Source organism: Leptodactylus fuscus, chromosome 5 (genome assembly GCF_031893055.1).
Source record: "Leptodactylus fuscus isolate aLepFus1 chromosome 5, aLepFus1.hap2, whole genome shotgun sequence".
In the NCBI taxonomy this organism is placed as follows: Eukaryota; Metazoa; Chordata; class Amphibia; order Anura; family Leptodactylidae; genus Leptodactylus; species Leptodactylus fuscus.
The window spans coordinates 179,091,985-179,113,651 of NC_134269.1; the positions used below are offsets into that span (position 1 = coordinate 179,091,985).

At 43.1% G+C, this 21,667-nt stretch overlaps 1 protein-coding gene across 1 annotated transcript; it reads left to right on the forward strand.

Moving 5' to 3' along the window:
* The first annotated feature begins 9,530 nt into the window (after positions 1–9,530).
* Positions 9,531–20,820, forward strand: CD14 (CD14 molecule). Its single transcript, XM_075276372.1, has 2 exons — positions 9,531–9,632; positions 16,976–20,820. Exon 2 carries the CDS (start codon positions 16,976–16,978, stop codon positions 18,365–18,367), a length of 1,392 nt encoding a protein of 463 aa, XP_075132473.1. The 5' UTR covers positions 9,531–9,632; the 3' UTR covers positions 18,368–20,820.
* The last annotated feature ends 847 nt before the right edge of the window (positions 20,821–21,667 follow it).

Sequence of the window (21,667 nt, forward strand, 5' to 3'; positions counted from 1 at the left end):
GTTCACTGTCCCATGGACCATTGGAGGGCCGAAATATAGTTTAAAGGGATTCTAAGATTAAAATCACATTTTTTCTCGATAACACGTAGGAATAGCCTTAAGAAAGGCTATTCTTCTCCTACCTTTAGATGTCTTTCCTAAGGCTATTCCTATGTGTTATTGAGAAAAAATGGAGATGAATGCAACCATGGGGTGGAGGGGGACACTCAATTTTCAATCTCAGGGGGCGTTCACACTTGTGCTCGGGGTCTGGTGTATGCATTCGGTCGGGATTCCATCTTCAGTCCCAGCGAAACTGGACAGGGGACGGAAACCCGGCAGTCACCTCTACAAACCCATTCAATTGAATGGGTTTGTAAAGGTGACCACCAGTATCTGCCTGTGGCCTGTCCACGGGGAAACCATTTTTTTTAGCCGGACACAGTCAGACATGCAGGACTTTGTGTCCGGCTATAAAAAAAAAAACTGTTTCCCCGCAGACAGGCCACAGGCAGACACCGGAGGCAGCGCAGGTCGCACAGACATCAGGAGCGGTGCCCTCCAATAGGTAAAGTGAAGGGCGCTCCATGGCCTGGCCTGATCTTTCCAGGAGCTTCATTATAAATGCGTGCCTGCCGGCGTTGTCGGTGGGCCGGACAGAAGTGCTTGGCGGGCCACATGTGGCCCGCGGGCCGCAGTTTGAGGACCCCTGACATAGACACTAGGAATTTCATTGGTTGTGAACCTTCTAATTGGGGTGTGGTGCACTAAAAACCCTGAGGTGCTAGGGACTGACCCTGGGCCAAAATACTGAAAGAGTACTGAGAGACTGGATGAACATAACAGGAAAATACACAGACAACTGACAGACACATTCCTCCTTGGTCCCAGGAGGGGGAAATGGATGGAAGGCCAAAGATGCGATCTCAGGAGGGTTTGTTGTGGTGGAAGCAAACTGGTGGAAATAGCATAAATTGAATTAGAATTAGAGGTCATTGAACCACTTGGTTTCTGCATCGGGTAGACCGTGTTCTGCCTCTGGCGCAGGGGCGTTTCTACCGTGGTAGCAGCAGTACTGAGTGGCTGTTACAGGGCTGGGAACATTAGGGGACCCGGCGGGCCCCTGATTTTTATTTTATTTTTTTAAATAGGCTGTTACCGGGTAACAGGCCGCATTTACTTACCAATCCACGGCGGGTGAGCATAAGGAGGACGATACCAGATGGAAAAACTGCCTGCATTGCAACCAAATTTCTCTTTGAAAACGAAGTAAATGTAGTGTGAGAGTATGAGGGGTTCCCCACAGGCTTAGGATGAAGGGGGGCAAGCCACAGTTTTTCTATCTCCATTCATCATTATTGTAAGCCCTGGAGGGAATACGCAAAAGGTTTACTGCAAGATGCCCCCCATCCACGATGTTCTGTCAGAAAACAAAGTGGATTTGGGGATCCTATCTCCCAGAATTTCATATTTTATGCCATATTTCTAGTGTTTGAAAATAGTACAAAAGCTTTGGCGCCAGTGTCATCTTAACCACCTCAATACGTTAAAAAAAATGACATAGGAAGGGGTCGCCACTTATCTATAAGCTTGCACAATTCCACGAAAGATGGGTAGAAATTTGTCTATACACTGTGGAATAAGAAGGGGTAGGGTGGATCCCCATGTATTGTAGGGAAGACTCCCTCTAGTGAAGCCGAAGGTTTTGCTGAAGGAACTGGTGAAAATACGAGGGAACCAAGTGGGCAAAGCCCCGGCTGTAGTTGTGTTAGTTTTGTAGCCCAATAATGTACCATAGGTGTGAATTCTGCCTCAAAATCCGCCTGCAAAAAGCTCAGTATGAACATACCCTAACTGCTCCTTGAAACAACCTACCAAACATCACAAGATATATTTTTATATTAGTTGTTGTCTAATGTGAGAGGCCAACAGTTCTATATACAATACAAATAAAGGGGACAGAAGGCAACCCTAATGAGTAACGTTGCCTATAGAGAATATAGGGGAGTTAGAGTGAGGGAGGAGTAAAGCAGTAGTAGGGTAAGTACAAAACCCACCGTACTTTATAGTTTAAGGAGGGCAGGAGGTTGTCGAGTCTCAAAGCTAAAATGTTGTTAAATATTTGTACCAACATTGGTACAGGAGAGATATCAGGAGGATCGAATGTTGAAGCCTCTTTTTCCCCATGCAAACAGGAATATGGTTCAGTAGGGAAGGAAAGACACAGAAGCGAAAGGACATACTGGGAAGAGAACACAATAAAGTAATTAAAACAATGTTTGAAAAACAACAATATGCAGAGCAATATTATTCTCAGCTACTAAGTCTGGATCTGGTGGGAATAATTTAGCCATTGTAATCAACTGAACTACAATATAAAAGTAACTAATCCCACTGATAGTGAGCGAGAACCGCCTCTGCAGTACCCTTTTAACAAGGGGGTAAACCCAGAGTGTATAGGTTAATAATAAAAATTAGAGGAAGAAGAAGTAAGAAAATGCTGAGATAAACTTAAAGTGCAGTAAGGAGGAAAAAAAACAAGGAAGCTGCCTAGGAGGAGCGTGTTCCAGCCACACCACAGACTAATGGACAGGTTTAAAGTAAGTGCTAAAATTACAACATTTCAAGTAACCATGAAAACATGACAGAAACATATCAGGAGGAAATGCCAAAAGTAAGTTCACAGATCATCCTCATAGTCAAACATCAGGTATCCCCTTGGGGAAGGGTAGCTTCAAGAGGATGGTCATCTACGTTTGTTCGTAGCAGGTTTCCACGTAGATAAAGATGCAGAAGCTTAGGAGCTTAGGGCCTGGGATGCCCTGGGATGCCCAGAGTGTCACAGAATGGGACCAAATCAGCTAATGTTTGTATAGTAACTGTAGAAAAATCTTTACACACCGTGAGAGAAAACAGAAACCCCAACAATAAACTATGCAATGGTCCCGGAGAAGTGGGTGAAGGGCTCTCTTTTTCTGTAATTCCACCCAGGAAAGATCAGGATAGAGTTGGGGGAATGGGGCTCCATCAAAGTCAGATTTGTGCAATCAATCTTTTTCCGTAATTTTTTAATTAATTTTTTTCATTTTTTTAATCTTTCAGGTGAAAGTCACGGACACATCAAATTACGTCCCTGGGCTGGGAGGTGCTGTCTTTAGGTTTTAGTGCTCTATGAGCACACGCCAATTGGCACTTATGAGGTTCCAAGTTGCCCAGAAATTAGTTGAAAATAGCCTCAAGAGTGTAAAATAAGCCTTGGGAAGGTCCCACACCTTGATATTGTTATGCCTGCCTGTTATCAAGGTCTTCCAAATGACATTGCATAACTCTAAAAGAGGAGGATTAGGCCACAATGGTAGATTGAAAGGCAGAGACATGGCACCTGGAATCATCATGGTCCTCCTCTAGGAACTCCACCCTGTTAGCAATATCTGATCTCTGTATGGAAGATGTCCCTAACTTCCAATAACATCTCCTTAAATTCCACTTGGTAGGCAATTGAGATAGAAAGTCATGCCACGGCGAAAGACAAAGCGCTGGAGGGACATAAGAATCCTCAGAATCAGAGTATCAGAGGAGTGGAAAGTAGAGGCTTGGGCATAGTGGAAGATGGAGGGAGTAGCATTCAAGTCTATGCCAGGCAGATGAGGACCCTGAGAGTCTGTTAAGGACATGTGCTGGGCTTTTAAATCTTGCCCATTAGGCTCCATGGTCTGTGGAATGGTGTGGGGGCTAGTCTGGGTGTGCCCCTTGCACTTATCTTCTGGAGTGCTGTGAATGGTCTCTGCTGAGGCTGCATGGTGGATCATGTGGAGGAGGGTCCAGGACTGCCATAAAAGTGTTCTGAGTGTTATGCAGAGCTTCTGGCAGAGCAGGAAGTGAGCTGGTCCCCGGAGTCATGACGGACGCCGATGCTGCACCCCAGTCTGGTGGAGGAGACAGAGGCCACAATGTAGGGCCTAGGTGCACCTCAGAGGATAAAGATGGCGGTGGCCATGGCCTAGTGTGTGAGTCTGCCAGTGTACTGGCTCTGTGGAGGAGGTAAGCCTCCAACATAACCCACTTAGTTGGCCAGATGGGTACAGGCCTCAGTGGTAGGGGGAGCCTTTTTCCCCCCATTGGTGGCTACCTCCTGGTGCAGGTGGAACTAGATTGTCTGTGTTGTTGGATGGAGCTCAGCAATTATTTGTCTGGCCCCATGAGCTGCAGGTCACGACCCCTTCTGCTATTGAGTGGTTAAAACTGATGACAGAGTCTCTTCAAGTTCCTAGCAATTCAGTTGCCCAATTCCATTCAATATCACAGGGTATAGTTAGACAACTTGAGGTCTGGACTACACTGAATAAAAGAAAACCACCACAACCAGCAATCTATATGGGTAAATTGGCATGGGCACAGGTACCCTCTTTAAAATATTTGTATGTACTGTATGATCTAGAAGGCAATTTTTTTTAAATTAAGGGTATCAATATCTAAGTCACTCTTTGTATTTAGCAGATCATAGACATTAGATAACTATGGCTATGAGTCCCTTATAAACATGCTTGGATCACCAGAAGACATGGTTCATTCTGCCTTCTCCAAAATACATTATATCACTGGCCTGGTGTAAGTATCGCAGGCTCTCTTCAATGTTTACAGACGGATTTTAGTAGTGGCAACCATTACCCAAGCTTTTGAAAAATCTCACCATATCCTGTACCGGAATACACAACTTACCAAAATACAGTTTGTCACAAAAATGTGTTTCTTTGATTGCTATGAAGTAGCTACTACCTGCCAAATAGAGATCATATTTCATCTAGAAGAAAAAGCACTTACTGTTTTTCAAATATTCTGTGCAAAAGGGTAGAAAAGTACAAGATTGATCTTAATTAGAGATGAGCGAACAGTAAAATGTTCAATATTCGATTCGAATAGCCGCTCAGTATTCGACTATTCGAGTGAATATCGAACCCCATTATAGTCTATGGGAGAAAATGCTTCGCTACAGGGGATCCCACCATTCGACTCAGGAGAGTCACCAAGTCCACTATGACACCCCAGGAAATTATGCCAACACCTCTGCAATGCAACTGGGACAGCAGGGGAAGCATGTCTGGGGGCATCAAGTACCTTTATTATGTCGGGATCCCCTGTCAGCTTGCGATATGCCGGAGCTGACTTTTTCCCATAGGAATGCATTGACCAGTGTTGATTGGCCAGTGTACTGCATTTGGCCAATCAATGCTGGTTCTGCCTGAGGAGGCGGAGTCTAAAAGCGGTCCACAGCAGTTTCCATTCTGGTCCAATTTTAGACTCCGCCTCCTCCGGCAGAACCAGCATTGATTGGCCGAATGCTGTACACTGGCCAATCAACGCTGGTCAATGTATTCCTATGGCATGAGATGAAGCAGAGCTAGCCGTGCTACACCCAACCATTCCTCCAGCTACTCCTCCAGTCACACACATCTCTGGTGTAACAGAGCTCAGCACATACTCAGCCCTGCTAAATCTCTGCACTCTGTAGAAATGTAGCAGAGCTGAGTGTGTGCTGAGCTCTGCTACACACGAGATGTGTGTGACAGGAGGAGTAGAAGGAGGGATGGTTGGAAGTAGTGCAGATACACCAGAGATGTAGCAGAACTGGCCGATGTTAGCAATCTGATGCAGCAGAGCTGAGTGTGTTAGTCTGCTGCATCAGACTGCTATATCTGCCAGCTCTGCTACATCGGGCTGTGCGCTCAGCTCAACTCCAGAGTAGTTGAGCTGAGTGTGCAGTATCGGATTATCCCCCTCCCCCCACTGTTGTCCACTTACCTGCAGCTCCCAGCTCCTCTTCTTGGTCCGGTCCAGTCCTCTGTCCGGTCTTCAGAGCACCTTACCCCCCTCTCCCCCAACTAGTATTATAGAGAAGGTGGGGCTTAGGAGAGTGTGGGCAGGTCTCCCTGCCCAGTACCCACCCACACTCTCCTAAGCCCCACCTTCTCTATAATACTAGTCGGGGAGATGGGGCTTAGGAGAGTGTGGGCGGGTACTGGGAGGGGAGACGTGAGTGATGCCCCGCCTACTAATCAGGGCGCTCTGAAGAGGGCAGAGGACCCCGCCTCCCTAGACTAGTATTGTAGAGATGCAGGGAGTAGGGACTTAGTGCGGCTGGAGAGTGTGGGCGGGGAGACGTCAGAAGACTCTGAAGACAAGTGGACAGAGGACCGGACCAAGAAGAGGAGCTGGGAGCTGCAGCTATGCAGGTAAGTGGACAACGGTGGGGGGGTTAATCACTACACAGCCTGGGGTCCAACAATTTTTGGACTACATGCTGTGTAGTGAATAGGATCGTTTTTAAAATCCAATCTCCGAATGATCGGAAATTGGATTTTAAAATCGATCCTGAAATGTCAAGCTCGGCTCAACCCTAAGTGCTGGCGATGTAGCAGTGTCCAATGTAACAGAGCTGGACCTGCTACACACTCAGCGCTACTGCATCGGATTGCTACATCGGTACAGCTGAGTGTGTAGCAGGTTCAGCTCTGCTTCATCTCGGCATAGGAATGCATTGACCAGCGTACTTCTTTATGGAATTCGGCCAATCAACGCTGGTCAATGCATTCCTATGGGAAAAAGTCAGCTCGCGCATATCTCAAGCTGACAGGGATCCCGACAAGATGGAGCCCCAAAGAGTTGTGTGAGTAACATTCCCCCCTAAATAAAGGTAATCCCTAGCTAACCCTGCCTGTAGATCTTTCCATGTCTCACAGTTACATACTTCACAGTCCCAAATTAGTTGAATGGTAAATTCACCATTCATCTAAATTGGAGGTTATCTGTTTCCGGCCGCCAATTCCTTTTTCCGATTTTTTTTTCACTGCCTCCGTTGTCGTAGTTCCTGTCCCACCTCCCCTGCGCTTTGGTGCAAAAACCGCGTCAGAGAAGGTGGGAGGGGATATGAATTTTTACTGCGTTTGCGGCCTTGTATTCGATCATAATCGAATATCCCGAACGGCCTGATATTTGATCGAATCTGCATTCGATCGAACGGCGTTCGCTCATCTCTAATCTTAATCCTTTAATATCAGCATAGAGTTGGTGCACCACCTGGCAAATGTCGTCAATGAACTACTTGCATTGGTTCATTTGTTAATATAACATATTGTTCTAAATCTCTCTCCAAAGCCCTTCCTAAGCAGTGCATTTAGCCCAGTGTTTCTCAACCTTTTTTAAGTGATGTACCCAGGGGTGAGAATAAGTCCCAACCAAGCACCACCAAAGTAGCGATCACTTAAAGGGATCCTATCTTTCAAACCCTTTTTTTTATTAAAGGGGTATTCCCACTTCGCATACTCGCCAGTCTTCGCTGCTGTAAATTCTTCTTTCTCTTCCGGCTTTGTTGCGTCATTGGTGGGCGAGGTTACATATGCAAAGCCAGCGGCCGCTGGCAGTGTGTGTGCGCTCCTGATGCAGCTAGGCATTGGACGTACAGCCTTCACAATGCAATACAGACCCGGCATCCGCTGTAATAGAGAGGCGGATGCTGGAGAGTGTTAGACGCCGGCAACATCGGTACGTTCCTGCCCTGCATGAAGCCAGCAGCGGCAGGAGCAATGCTGCTATTCCGCCCCTTTCTTAAGGCTATTCTGACGTTAGTTAGAAAAAAAAAAAAAAAAGGTTTGAAGGATAGGATCCCTTTAAAAAGTTCAAAATATGGCTTTGTTCGTTTGCAACCCCTTTCAACAGTTATGCTCCCACATGTAGTAGAATGGCTCCTTCAGTGCCCCACACGTAATATAATGGCCCTAAATAGTGCCCTGCATGTAATATAATGGCCCCAAATAGTGCCTCCACATGTAATATAATGACCCCCACTGTGCACTACATGCAAAATAATGGCCCCAACAGTGCTCACCATGTAATATAATGGCCTCCATATATAATATAATGACTGCAGCATCCCAGAGTGCTCCTACTTATAATGTGTTTGTCTTTGTGCATCTGAGTTATATTTGTGTGTCTTATCTATATGTTATGTGTTACATGTAAATTGTTTGCAGCTCTCCCTTGTATATTTTCCCTGTGGTTCCCCTACAAACCCCTACACTTGGTGCAGCCCTGACCTTATCATCGGCCATTTGCAGGGTCTGGGACACCTCAGTCTCTGAGAAGGAAGAATTCAGCCCAAGGCTCTATATGAGACAGCCCTGAGACAGAGAGTTTTCTGTCTAACATATTGAACACTGTGCCAGGAGGAGCAGTGGAGCCCTGTGACAGGAAGTGTTTTCCCAGCACCTTCCACAAGGTAACGTGACCCCTGTCGGAATTACCCCAGAGTCCAACCCCCAGTATCTGCTGCTGGAGGAGGCTGAAGAGTGCAGATAGCTTTAGAGGAGAGTTCAGCACTAGAGCCTGAACAAACTCTCAAGACCAAGGCTGAGGGAGTTGAATACTCGGAGACTACAACCCCCCATTTGGAAGCTGCTTGTTTTCATTGTTCAGTTCCTGAGTAAGGTTCAAAATTGTTTCAACTGCACAACTTCATTCCTGAGGCGATCCTGCATCACCATCAGGGCCCTTACGAACACCATCACACCAGCTCAGAGTAGAGAGGTCCCTTCTCCAACTGGAAGCTCCCCGAGGGAACTACTGCCACCACCATCAGGTAGCACAGGTCCCCCTCATTGCTGTCCGGCCTAGGAGCAGATCTGGGGGAGTAATCAGCATATCTGATGGCATGTCTTCTGCAACTACTATTCCCATCTTCTGGTTCCCTTCATCTAGGCTACGGTATGACTCTCACATAGCGCATGCCACATATAATTATGCCCACATTGCCTTCACATATAATGACACCACATTGCCTCCAAAAAGTCCCACATTTAATTAAAGGGGCAACTATATATATTAAATAATATGATGGTCCACACACTCTATAATGCTTGAGGAATCAGTGGTAAGCTGGATTCATTACTTACCACTCTGATCCATACGTCCTCTAAATACCCGCAAGTGCCATCCTTACTTTATAAGTGCAAAGAGTGCTTCTATCAGTAGGTACAATTGGCAGTGCATACCCCTGGAGATAGTGTGGTGTATCCATGTGGGTAGGCGTACTGCTGGTTGAGAACCACTGATGTAGACACAGTTATAACTAACTATGACTGAGTCAGCACTACGAGATTTTAAGAGGACCTAAAGGACCTCATTAGTTGGAAAGTTATTTTCTAATCATGCTTTAGTTGTTGTTTAACAATTATTACATGCTCATAATAAGTCATTCTACTTCTGATGTGCAACTATGCTACAATACTGATATTATCAAAGCTCCTCCAATGTATGGCATTCAGCTTGTAAATGGCTCATAGCTCTCTCCTGAGACATCACTGTGTGGCATAATGTGGCTCTTGTCATAGCTAAGGGGAGCGGTTCTTATAAAAACACCGTATTTTTGAATGGTTCTCGATCCTGTCCGGTATACAGATGCATTTCAGAAATACTATTACGCAATATGAAAATTTCTAAAGGAAGTCTGTTCTCTTCTGCCAGCAGTTTTTTTCACATCTGTTAAACTTTATTGGAAGGCGGAGAGACGGAAAATGAACTGCCTCAATCCCAGCCGCTCAGTGAAAGGGAAATGAAGAAGAGAATCTGACAACATAGACAAGTCTGGGTCTCTGAGGAAAGTAAGTATCACATTCTCCAAGTTTTATATGAGTAATTATTTAGTTTTTATTTTTCTTCTGGCTGCCTTACAGAAATAGTATTCTTATATAAGGTACCTTCTTCTTAGGAAGAATACGAAAATGTGTTATTCTGGTACCTGATAACTAAAATTGGTAGTACTTTTTATAGTTAGGTTTTCGCTATTAACATTTCATTTTGGACTTTCTTGAGGAGGTACTTGTACCATTATAAGTACCATGCTAGGTCCATATCTGTGGCCTACATTCTGTTCTTGTGTTCTATCATAGGAAAGAAAAGCAAATGGGTGCTGAAGACAGATCTCCTACATGACAGACACCAATACATAGATATAGGGGGTGCAGAGGTATCAATCACTACCAGTCCATGGAGGGATGGAACCCAAGGGTTTGTCTACAACATAAGAAGACCTTGGCATTATTGATCGCACATGATAAATTGGAGCCCCGTTACATATTTTGTATTGGGCCCAGAAGCGTCACGATAGGTCCCATTGACCTTAAAAGGTTTCCATTTTTGATCATTTTTCCAGTCCACCCTTTTTTGTCTGTTTTTTTTTTTTTAACAGAATCGTTCTCCTGCATGAAACTCCGATGTAGGCATGAATGTGATCTAGGCTTTATATATTTCTGTTTAATAGTGCAGTTGAATAAATTACTGAATTAATCTATTAGCTTTAATGATAGTTAGAACTGAAGGACACCAGAGGGTACATCACTTGTAAGATACGACTGTCATGCTGAATTCAGATAACATGATTTTAAATTAGAACATACAATTAAGCAAATTATGTTGATAGCCGGATCGCTAAAACAGATGTTAGCCGCAACACCGTAGACTATAATGGAATCTGCCGGGTTTTCTGCCATTTTTAATACTGAAACCGGCAGAGAGATTTTCAATGAACCTAGCCTCAGAGAACGGTCGTCCGCTCATTGGAAAGCTTTTGTAGTTTTTGTCAGCCCATAGATTTTCCTCTGTGCTGTTGTTAATGACAGGTATGATGGAAATTCAGTGTTCACACTATAAGAATCAAACTTATAGTACGGTCATATCAATAAGATTTTAACAAACCTCATTTCTCTGTGGATTTCACTCCTTTCAGTGAAGAGGGGTGAAATCTGCAGGAAAATAACAAAATGAAATAACTCATGCTATATAAGTTTTGTAGCTAAAAATCTTGCTCCCCCATATGCACCTACCCAAAGTGTGTATGTATAATGCTAATTCAATAGTGCCAGCTGCACAGCAGTATCTAGAACATGGGTGCCAGGGCAGAGGTTGCTTATAGGCTTCCATGTTAAAATTCAGAGTACATGATATATGATTTTTAACTGAATGACTCTGTATGGTAGAGCGCAGCTGAGTAGCGGACTATGCTATACCATACACAGAAAAAGTAAGTTGTCACTATTGTATTCTCCTGTATAGACTGCTGCTTAATAATATTTGGCAAGGAGCCTATGTAGACCAGGTATCGGACCATCATATGGCCACTGCATAGCGGTTCATGTTCAACTTTTTTATTCTTTTTGTGGTGGTGGTGAGGTTTACATATTTCAGTAAGTAGTGGGGGCATGAACAAGTAAAACAAAATTTGCCACAACTTGCATTGCATGCCGTTACAGCTAGTTGGGTCTCATTATCAATTTGACAATGATGGTATATCTTACTGTCAGATACTGTGGTAGGTAGAATCCATAACTACCTACCTCTTTAACAGTCAGGATTAGAGAGACCTCTGATCCTTCTCATTTAACTCAGTCAGTGCCACAGCTATCATTACTTGCTATTGTAAATCCTTTTATCAATATGCAAATGAGCAACAAGTGATGAAGCCAGTGAACACTATGGTACACCACCATGGCTTACTGCATTCACCTTCACCTGTGGATGACATTATACACTAGGGAACAATCTGCACATTATACTACAGATAGGTGGCTAGGGGACAGCACCCCTATGTGTCTCTTTGACTTTTTCCTACTTACCTTGTCCTACATACTTTTACGCGTATTATGTAACCTGGTCTGACTTGTACAGTGATTATTTCTGCAATTTTTCTTTGCTGCTATTTTTTTTAGGCAGTGTTGCTTGTCCTCATGTTATTTCTCTAGTTTTGTTTATTCCCTGATGAGTATTATATACCCTATAAATGAAACATGTATGTTGGGTCTGTGTCGTTTACCACTTATTGTGATTGTGTTTTTTTTTTTTAATTTTGTTCCTTCAGCAGGCAGGGTTGAACAGGGACATTGTGTGTTAGGGTAAGGTTCTGGTCAGGATGGTGTCCATCTAGGGCTATGGTTCCGAAGATAGGAAGTGAGGGTTTAATAGGGAAAGTCAATTTTTCCATGGGTCTCATGCCTGGAGCAGAGACACCCTATATATAAACAATACTAGTAAAAGTTAAGTTTTGATTTTACCACCATTTGGATTAGGATACGTAGGTGGGTATCGTTTTTGGGCTTTACACTTTGTTGCTTTGGAGCATACTTTACAGTGGATGGACATCGCCGCTACATCATCCCTTTCCTCATTACCCCTCTCATCCAAAATGACACCAGCAGTGCTTCCCCTTCTGCTTTCGAGCCTCTGAAGTGTGATTCTAGGTTCACACTAACATTCAGGTCTGTCACACAGGTCCACATGGGGATCTGGAAGACGGAGAGCTTGTCCACTTAAAAATTGTTACCCATGGACCCCATGGACTATAAAGGGGTCTGCCAGGTTTCTGCCTTCTTTTCTTGCAGGACTTTTCTCTCTGCTGATTTTAGGCAGAACCTGAGGCAGAATATCCTACAGAGACTCCAACACTGATGTGAACCTAGCCTGAGACGCTCTGTACTGTGGATGTATGTTTGTTTCCAGTGTAAGCCAGCTGAAGCCGGTGAAGTAGGTGATATGAAGCAAGCATGTAGAGCACAGCACACCTCACACTTTACAGACTCAAGGGAGCGGACAGGGAAACTCCGCTGATGTCATTCTGAATGGGAGGTGGAATAAGCGAGGGGGATGATGTGGCGGCGACACTGCTGCTGCATTCCAATGCATTCCTGTCTGATTTGCATAATAGGGTATTAATATGGCCAATTGTGTGTCATGTAGATATCGGTCTAGAAACAACTCTAACAACATTACAGATTATTTTAGCAGATGGACGAGCATATTAAAATCTTTTGTCAGGGAGTGTATGGGGAAGTCCAACTGTATTAAAATGCTGGATTGCAATTCATTAATGACGACTGTTGATGCAACTTATTTCAAAGAAAACGTTTTAACAGCTTACAACTGCTTTTCTCCATATATTTAAAGTACCATTCTCAAATGGTTGGGTGACTTAGAGAGGACACAACCCATTTGCCCCACTTATACACTGACACTGACCAAATGTCATACACACCACTCATAGACAGCACGTAATCCGTTGCAAATAGGACATGTAACTACACTCCTAGCTGTTCGTGACTTGTCTGTTACTTGTACTTGACCCTTGGTTTCAACCTGACATCTGAACCCTTGCCCCCTATTCTGACCACTTGCTTTTTCCTGAGACCTGAACAACAGCAACTTGCCTTGACCTCTATCTTGCCTAACTCCTGGTGACTTGCACTATCAATTCTTGGCTAGCTGAGCTGGCTGCCGCCAACTCTGGGGCCACCTGAAGAGTATTGATGGAAGAACCTTGCAAGATTTGTTTTGTGAGTATTTGCAAGGTCTGGCCTCTTTCCAGACTCCTGGGAAACATCAACAGCCTCGGGTCACCGCTGAGACCCAATCAAAGACTGTCATGTAGGACGCAATGATGTCATAACACTTTGATGCATGCATCATGACGTCGACAACAGGTTCCATGTGATTGCTATGGCCAATCACAGGCTTCAGTGGTGATCTAGGGTCACTGACATCATCCAGGAGGCTAGAAGACACCTGGGAAAGAACACTAGAGGCCACAAGGGAGCCTAGGAGATGTTAAGTCAGGTGAGTATTTTTATTACTTTTACACATTGCCTGGGCCTCCAATACTGTATCTGGAAAGGAAATTTCTGAGTGGTGAATCCCAAAAGTTTCAGGTTTGACCAAACTCAAAATATTTGGAAAATTGTCAAAAATTGGTTCACTCATCTCTACTTAGGAGGTAGAGACCCGGCAGTCTTTCTGCAATTATATACACATCCCTGTACAGGGGTTAAATGGTAACTAACAGGGAAGTCACTTAGACAATGCTTTTAGAAGTGGCCAGTGTGAAAACGGTTTGTAATACAATTGCTCCAAAGTCCATTGACTCAGAGTTTACTCAAGCCATGAACCATGCTGCCAATCCAAAATAGACTTGAGAGATCATCAGGACCACATACTAGTGACCCTGATACTGCCCCATTCACATATTGAATAAATGTCACACACATGGCACATGTGCTACTGACACAGACAACTTGCCACAAACGGAATATGTAATTCAAGGACATCCGCCAGGCACGAGCTGCATATAAGTCATAAATTCTGCGCACACGCTATTTACACAATGATACACTATACACTGATCGCTTAGACCAAAATAACCAATAATATCATTATACAGTGAAAATATTGCGGTCAGATACCTGGTCCATACAGGAGATCTACAGTGCATGATTATGCTACAGACTGTATTATAAGAGAATACACCACTAATCGGAGGCAGTAATATGCATACTTGCTCTATTGTCTTCCTCTATCTCAGACCATCACGACAATGTCTCCTGACTACTGCAGAGTGTAAAGTTCCTCAATACTCTCTAAAGCACAAGGCACCTACCCTTTAACAATATCACCTGATGCCTGCTGTTGTAGAAAGTTTCCCTATTACTGAACGTACAGTGCTGCCTAATTCCCCAAAACTATATTCCTGTCTGAAAATATTGCATGAGCTTGTAGATATAAATGGTTCCTGCACTACAAAATAATAGACCCTGTAGCAAACTTTTAAATGGTCCCAGACTGCAAAATAAACTGGAAACCTTGTCCAATCCTCATAATCCATCTGTCAAACCAGTCTTCACATAAATTCAGGCCTCAGTGTCAGGAACATCATCATCACTGGAGTGGAAGAGGCCCAAGGGTGTGTAGTGGTACGGTATACCTGCAGTCATGCTCACTGCTACATGTACTAGACAGACTGAACAGGGAGGCGCTCATTGTACACGGTTCTCCTGTTGAAGTAAGCAACTGTTCACATGCTGGAAAGCAAAGAGGAATTTGAGGTGGATTTCCTTTCCATTCTCCGGCTTTAAGGCTTTCCAGAACTGCGGCTTTTACAGGCTGACTAGGCTCAGATTAATGGGTATAAAGAGTGGAGAGTCTCACGTCAAAGCTTCTGCAGCAGGATCAGCCTTCAGTCTCATTGTGTTCAGGATGGAATTTGTGATTATGAATTAGAATCCACCACAAAATCTGCTCCAAATTCATTGTGTGAATATAACCTAAGGGGATGGCATTATCAGGTAACGCTTCTATATGGTATACCGCCTTTCAACGTTAAAGAGGATCTTTCACCGTATCCACCCATTCAAGTTCTTAGTCGCCGATTGCAGTGCAGTTGGAATTTTTTCTCTAGCGTCTACCATTGCTGAGCAACAAGTGCAGTTAGTTTTGGTGCCCGATGTGCTATTTAGACAGGGGAGGGCGGCGGTGTCAGGCAGGGGGTGTGGTCCATCAATCAGAGGCAACAAGTGTCAGAGCTCAAAATGTTAGAGGCAAGGGGCCACACGGTGACTCAGTGGTTAGCACTGCAGCCTTGCAGCGCTGGAGTCCTGGTGTTCAAATCCCGCCAAGGGCAAAAAACCATCTGCAAGGAGTTTGTATGTTCTCCCCGTGTTTGCATGGATTTCCATCCCATATTTCAAAAAAGACATACTGATAGGGAAAAAATGTACATTGTGAGCTCTATGTGGGGCTCACAATCTACATATAAAAAAAAAAAAAAAAAAAAATGTTAGAGGCAACCAGTACCTGAACTCACACCACTTATCTGCTCCTGCCTGACAATGGTCAACTGACAGTACAGAGACTCAATAGCATGCTGTGTTCTTTGTGTTCTTTCAATAGCATGTCAGGCACCAAAATTAACAGCATTGATTGCTCAGAAATAGGGAAGGCTAGAGAAAAATAAAATCAAACTATTCCAGAGTTAGTGGAGAAGCATGTGATAATGGAGTCCATAGGAGATGGACTTTACTGCTGTCAGGTCCTCTTTATACAGCACATCACCTGAAGAAAATCTTTTATTTTTAACAGGATGACAATCCCACATGTTGCAAAGTGATGCCTTAGGTGCTTGCCTACCCAGTCTACTCCTTGTCCTGACCCTGGGGTGAATACTAGGGTTGAGCGATCGTGTTCGGAAAAGATTGGATTCCGATCGGCGATCGAGAAAATTTCACGATTGCCATCGGAATTCCAAACACGATCTTTTTATGTGGGATCGAGATCGGTGATTTTTCCCACAATGCATTGCTTAGCCTTCACACTGAGTATACGATGTATATTCAGTGTGAAGGCTCCGCTGCAGTTCCATAGGAATGAATGGAAGCAGCCGACACACAGCCTTAATCCCCTGGGCGCTGGCTGCCTCCATCCATTCGAATGGAAGGCTAAACTAAATCTCTAGCAGCTACTTGCCTCTAGAGATGGCTGCTCCAGTGCCCTCCTTCTTTTTGCCTCGCTGCCCCGCCTCCCAGGTTAGTGTTTAAAGCGCTAGGTAGGCGGGGCTTGTGGCATAGAGTGTGGGCGGGTACAGGGCGGGGAGACGTGACGTCTCCCCTCCCAGTACCCGCCCACACTCTCCTAACCCGCCCACACTCTCCTAACCTGGCAGGGAGGGGGCAGCGAAGGAAGAAAAGCAGCATGGAGTAGCAGCGAGGCGAAGAAGAACACCGGACCAGCCATCTCTGGAGGTAAGTGGACACCAGGGGGTAGGATTGCTTTTAAAATCCGATCTCCGATTAAAAAAAAAATCCCATTGACTTGCATTGGGATTGGAATTGGGATCGAGATCGGGTTCGAATAAAAAATGATCGGAAATCGGATTTTAAAATCGATCCTGAAAAGTCAAGATCGGCTCAACCCTAGTGAATACCTGTCTATGACAACATAGATTGGAACATACATTTATTTATTTTTCCATCAGAGATTCTATATGAACTCATGACAAAAAAAAAATCTAGTTTATAAAATGAGAAGCACCGGTCCCAAAGTAAGCTATGAGCATATTACAGGTCTGTACAACAAATTGTTCATGTTTGGTATATATCAGTGTTAACTTTTGTCACTATTTCTCCTACAGATGAAGACAAGGAGCTACGCTACCCTTATTCTCATACTTCTGTTTACTCAGAAGGTTCGCAGGGCAGATGGAGACTGCTTGTATGACAAGCATATCAGACAGTGCTCCTGTTCACTTCTTGATTTGAACGACATTATGACCATCATGCCATGTTTACCAGCTAGAAGTTTTGAATTCAATGGAGGCATATTCATCGACGCTCAAGAATTTGATGAAAGAACCATAAAATCACTTATGGACATGCTAAACGTTTCCTTGACCAAAATTAGTTTAGTCAATTTGGTGTTGTCGGAGAAGTACTTGGCTGCTTTTATAAACGTAATATCTCAGGTTCCTGTAGAGCTCCTATCATTTGAAAATACAACCTTTGTTGGACAATCTCCTGGACTTGATTTGAAGAAATCGGCTCCTCGAATACCATCTCTGCAGTTCATCAATACCTCTTCAAACCCATTGATCCAAAAAGATTCTGTTTTTGACAGTTTTGGCAACTGGATGTCCATTTTGAGGAACTTGACCGTCAAGGAATCTCAATTAAGCGGTGTTCCTTGTGACAACAGTTTACGCTTTCAGTCCTTGTCAAATTTAGAGCTATCAGGAAATCTCCTGACAGATGACACTGTCTCCTCTATATTTTGTGATGGTGCTTTTCCTAATCTCCACACCTTGAAACTAAGAAGCAACAATTTTAGTAACTTTGAGACTGTATGTCAAGTGGTAAGCAGGTATAACCAACTGCAACACTTAGATTTAAGTCTCAATGAGTTTTCTGCAATATCTAATTCTTTGTGTGAGTGGCAGCCATCTTTAAGTCACCTAAATCTATCTTCTACAGGCTTAGAGCAAGTGATTATCAGTCTACCACTTAACTGTGAAGTATTAGATCTAAGTCACAACAGGATTGAATACTTAAATATTTCTCTGCCCAGATTAAGAGAGCTCTATGTATCCTACAATAGGTTTTCTACTCTTAACTCCATTGGCCATATCCCTTATTTACAGGTTCTCGCTATAGATGGAAATCCTATGAAGCTGCTAGAAGTTAGTCAGATACAAACATTCGAGCATCTGAGGAGCTTTAAAGGTGATAACGTCCCGTACACATGTTCTTGTTCTTTTATTAAAAAAATGAAAGAAATGGTGAACTCTAATTTGACAGTTCAGGGATGGCCGGAGGGATACACATGTGACTCTCCTGAATCATTTCGGGGTAAAATGATCAGTGATGTCAACCATTCATTGTTTGAGTGCCACACACAGCTCTTCACTGCTATCATATGTGTTATAATATTATTATTGTGTGTGTCTATAATAATTTGCTTTGTTAAAATTTGCCGGAGTAACAAAACAAGATCTCAGTGCATGGAGACTGGAAATTCCAATAGTGCATAACCGAAAGTGAAAGTGTAGGATCAAGAAACAATTTTGTTAATGAGTAATATGCTTGACAATAGTCTTCAATTTTCTGGGACTAACTGGGACTGTTGGTAATTAGGCAAGCCTCTTGTCAGACATTGATGCAGATATCAATCAAAACCAAGTGGGAAGGGGCTTAGTGAAGACAGCCTGAACACTTGCAGCACCTTTACATAGAAGATAAAATTATATTTTCTCAGGTCGATATCTCACAACAGAAACTCTTAGATCTTTTCTCGCTCCCCGTTTCAGTATAAAAACGGCAGAAACCAGATGGACACCCGGTGGACCCCATTGTACTATATGGGGTCTACGGGTAACCGCTGTTTAGCAGGCAGGCTTTTCATTGTTTGAGTCCCCTGTCGGACCTGATGATGGAGAGCCCAGTGCAAGTGTGACCATAGCCTTACTAATTGCAACTTAGTATTGATAAAGTTATTTTAGTTTAGTTATGTCTTTCCCACCTCTACTTGCCGCTGTAATTAGATTAATGAGGTCAATGGCTCTTGGAGACACCCTTTAAACCCCTAACAGTTTCACCCAATCAGGCTCTGAAAAAAAGACCCAATATTTTATCCTGAGTAGAACTTGGTTAATGCAGCGGTTACTTGAATTGCTCTTGCTCTGGCCACTCCTGTAACGCCTGTCCTGTTATCAGAACCAGATCTTGCACTGGTTAAAGTAGGAGCAGCATATACTCACAGCTCTCCCTTCAGCTTCCTCCTGCCTCTACAGCCTCTGAAGCTCAATTCTGACCAAAGCACCTACATAGTTTTAAAGAAAAAGTTCCAAAGAAACGAAAATTTTTTGGTTATTTGAAAAAAACAAAAAAACAAAAACAAAACTAAAAATAATACACAGTAAGTAGCAAAATTAGTCTGCAAATCCCATTTAACCTAGAATCATGTCCGAATTTATATTTTCTTTTCATCTCACCTCTCAAAAACATTAAATGATGAAAACCCCAACACTGTACCAATAAATATTAAATAAATTTAAAAAAAAAAGCCCCCACACAGCCACGTATTTTGAGTCACTCTTTTAGTCCTTTGAAAGTTGGGAGATATGTATTGTAGTCTGATTCTGCAGATTTGGGTTTCTTGTCCATCTTACCCCAACTACTTCCAGAGACGTTAATAAGAAACAGGGCACAGATTAAAGTGATCAACATATGACTGCAAGAGTAGACTGCATAGGGAAACACATAGGACTGCATATGAGCTGTAGAAATAAAATTTAGGATATTGTTAATTGAACCTTTTAAAAAATCGCTTAGTTTTTTTTTTTATTTAAAGATATTAAAGCAATAAATGAAATGGCAACAACTGTATAAATTCACTTTAAAGGGTTTGTACAGGATTAGGAAAAAAACTGTCCCCAAGATGTGGTTTGGTTCTGCAGGTCCACATGTAATGCGGCTGAGCTGCAATACCAGACAATGGACAAGTATAGAGCTGTTTCCAGGTGAAAGCAGAAGTTTCTGTAATCATGTACAACGTCTTAAAGCTTTATTTTTGTGATATGTTTATATATGTTTTTCTTTGAAATTTATTAACTTGATTAATATTACCTATTGATTACCTATTAACAAATTGAACCCTCCTGGGGGTGCAGCCATGTGACATACTAGTGTGGGGCCACGGATGCTTTCGAACAAGCAAGTGTAAGCACTATTTGATGGGCCTTCCTTATTACTGGCAGTGCGGTAACCTGCAAAATTGTGTTGTCAATAGTGAGAAACGTTCCATTTCAGTTAGTGATTTTACTTGCATCAAGTCCAGCTCTTTGGGACATTTAATAGCTGCTGTGCCACTGATCCCTGTACAACTCCCACTGTTTCTGACCAATAAATCCTGTTATAGTTTTGGTGTCTTGTATGCTTAGGCTCTGTACTGTCAGGTGGTCAGGCAGGAGCTGGCAAGTGGTGTGATTCTGAGCTCTAACACTGCCTGTTTCCGACTGAAGCTCATGCTCACACCCATTATCTGCTCTTGCCTTATACTGCCCACTTGACAGTACAGAGGATAAATATCATACCAGGCACCAAAACCAGCAGCATTTATTGCTCAGGGATAGTGGGGGCTCAAGAGTAAATTCCAATTGTATCAGAATCAATGGAACTGGCCTATTAACATTTGCTTTGACCTGGAATTGGTCCTCTATAAGCTAAGCACAGCAGTCCACGAGTCCACGTACAGTGCCACACAATATGTCATGTGGCAGCACTAGTAGCATTCAGATTAAGCTAATCAAGTCTCTCATCTTTATTTTTACTACTTTATGATATAATGTTCCTGCTTGTCATAAACAATGCTATAGGGTCCTTGTGCTATGGGAAATGACCTTATCATGCAGCTATTATTTGCTATATATTTTTTTATGTTTAATTTTTACTGAATGTATATTTTTGTATTTCCTGAATACGAGTTTACGGGTTAATAATTTATTAAATGGGATTTTAAAAGCGCCCTTAATAAATATTCTATTTAGTGCTATTTACTGTTCATTTGTATTGGAAACTGCATAAATATGCCATGAAACCACTTTACTAAGGCCATATTCACATGACTAATCCTGTCCAGAAACATGGCCCAATTGAGGGTCGTATTTCCTGGATTGAACAAGACTGTGAATGGAACTCCCTGCTTCTTAGTGAGTCATGTTGCAGTAAGCACCTGAATGAACAGATCACCATTGTACTGAACTGACTTTATGTCAGATCAGTGCTGTAGCAATCCAGTTGTTTGGTAGCTCACTCCATTCATAATGCCACGTTCATTCCAGAAAATACAGCCTGCACATGTGAAATATTTGCACAATTTGAGGGTACATTGTACTCGTGCAGAAAGAACCACCGAACAACTTATATGCCAAAACTGAACTTTACTGGTCTTAAAGAGGACCTTTCATGGATTTGGGCACATGCGGTGTTATACACTCACTTTATTAGGTACACCTGTCCAACTGCTCGTTAACACTTAATTTCTAATCAGCCAATCACATGGCGGCAACTCAGTGCATTTAGGCATGTAGACATGGTCAAGACAATCTCCTGCAGTTCAAACCGAGCATCAGTATGGGGAAGAAAGGTGATTTGAGTGCCTTTGAACGTGGCATGGTTGTTGGTGCCAGAAGGGCTGGTCTGAGTATTTCAGAAACTGCTGATCTACTGGGATTTTCACGCACAACCATCTCTAGGGTTTACAGAGAATGGTCCGAAAAAGAAAAAACATCCAGTGAGCGGCAGTTCTGTGGGTAGAAATGCATTGTTGATGC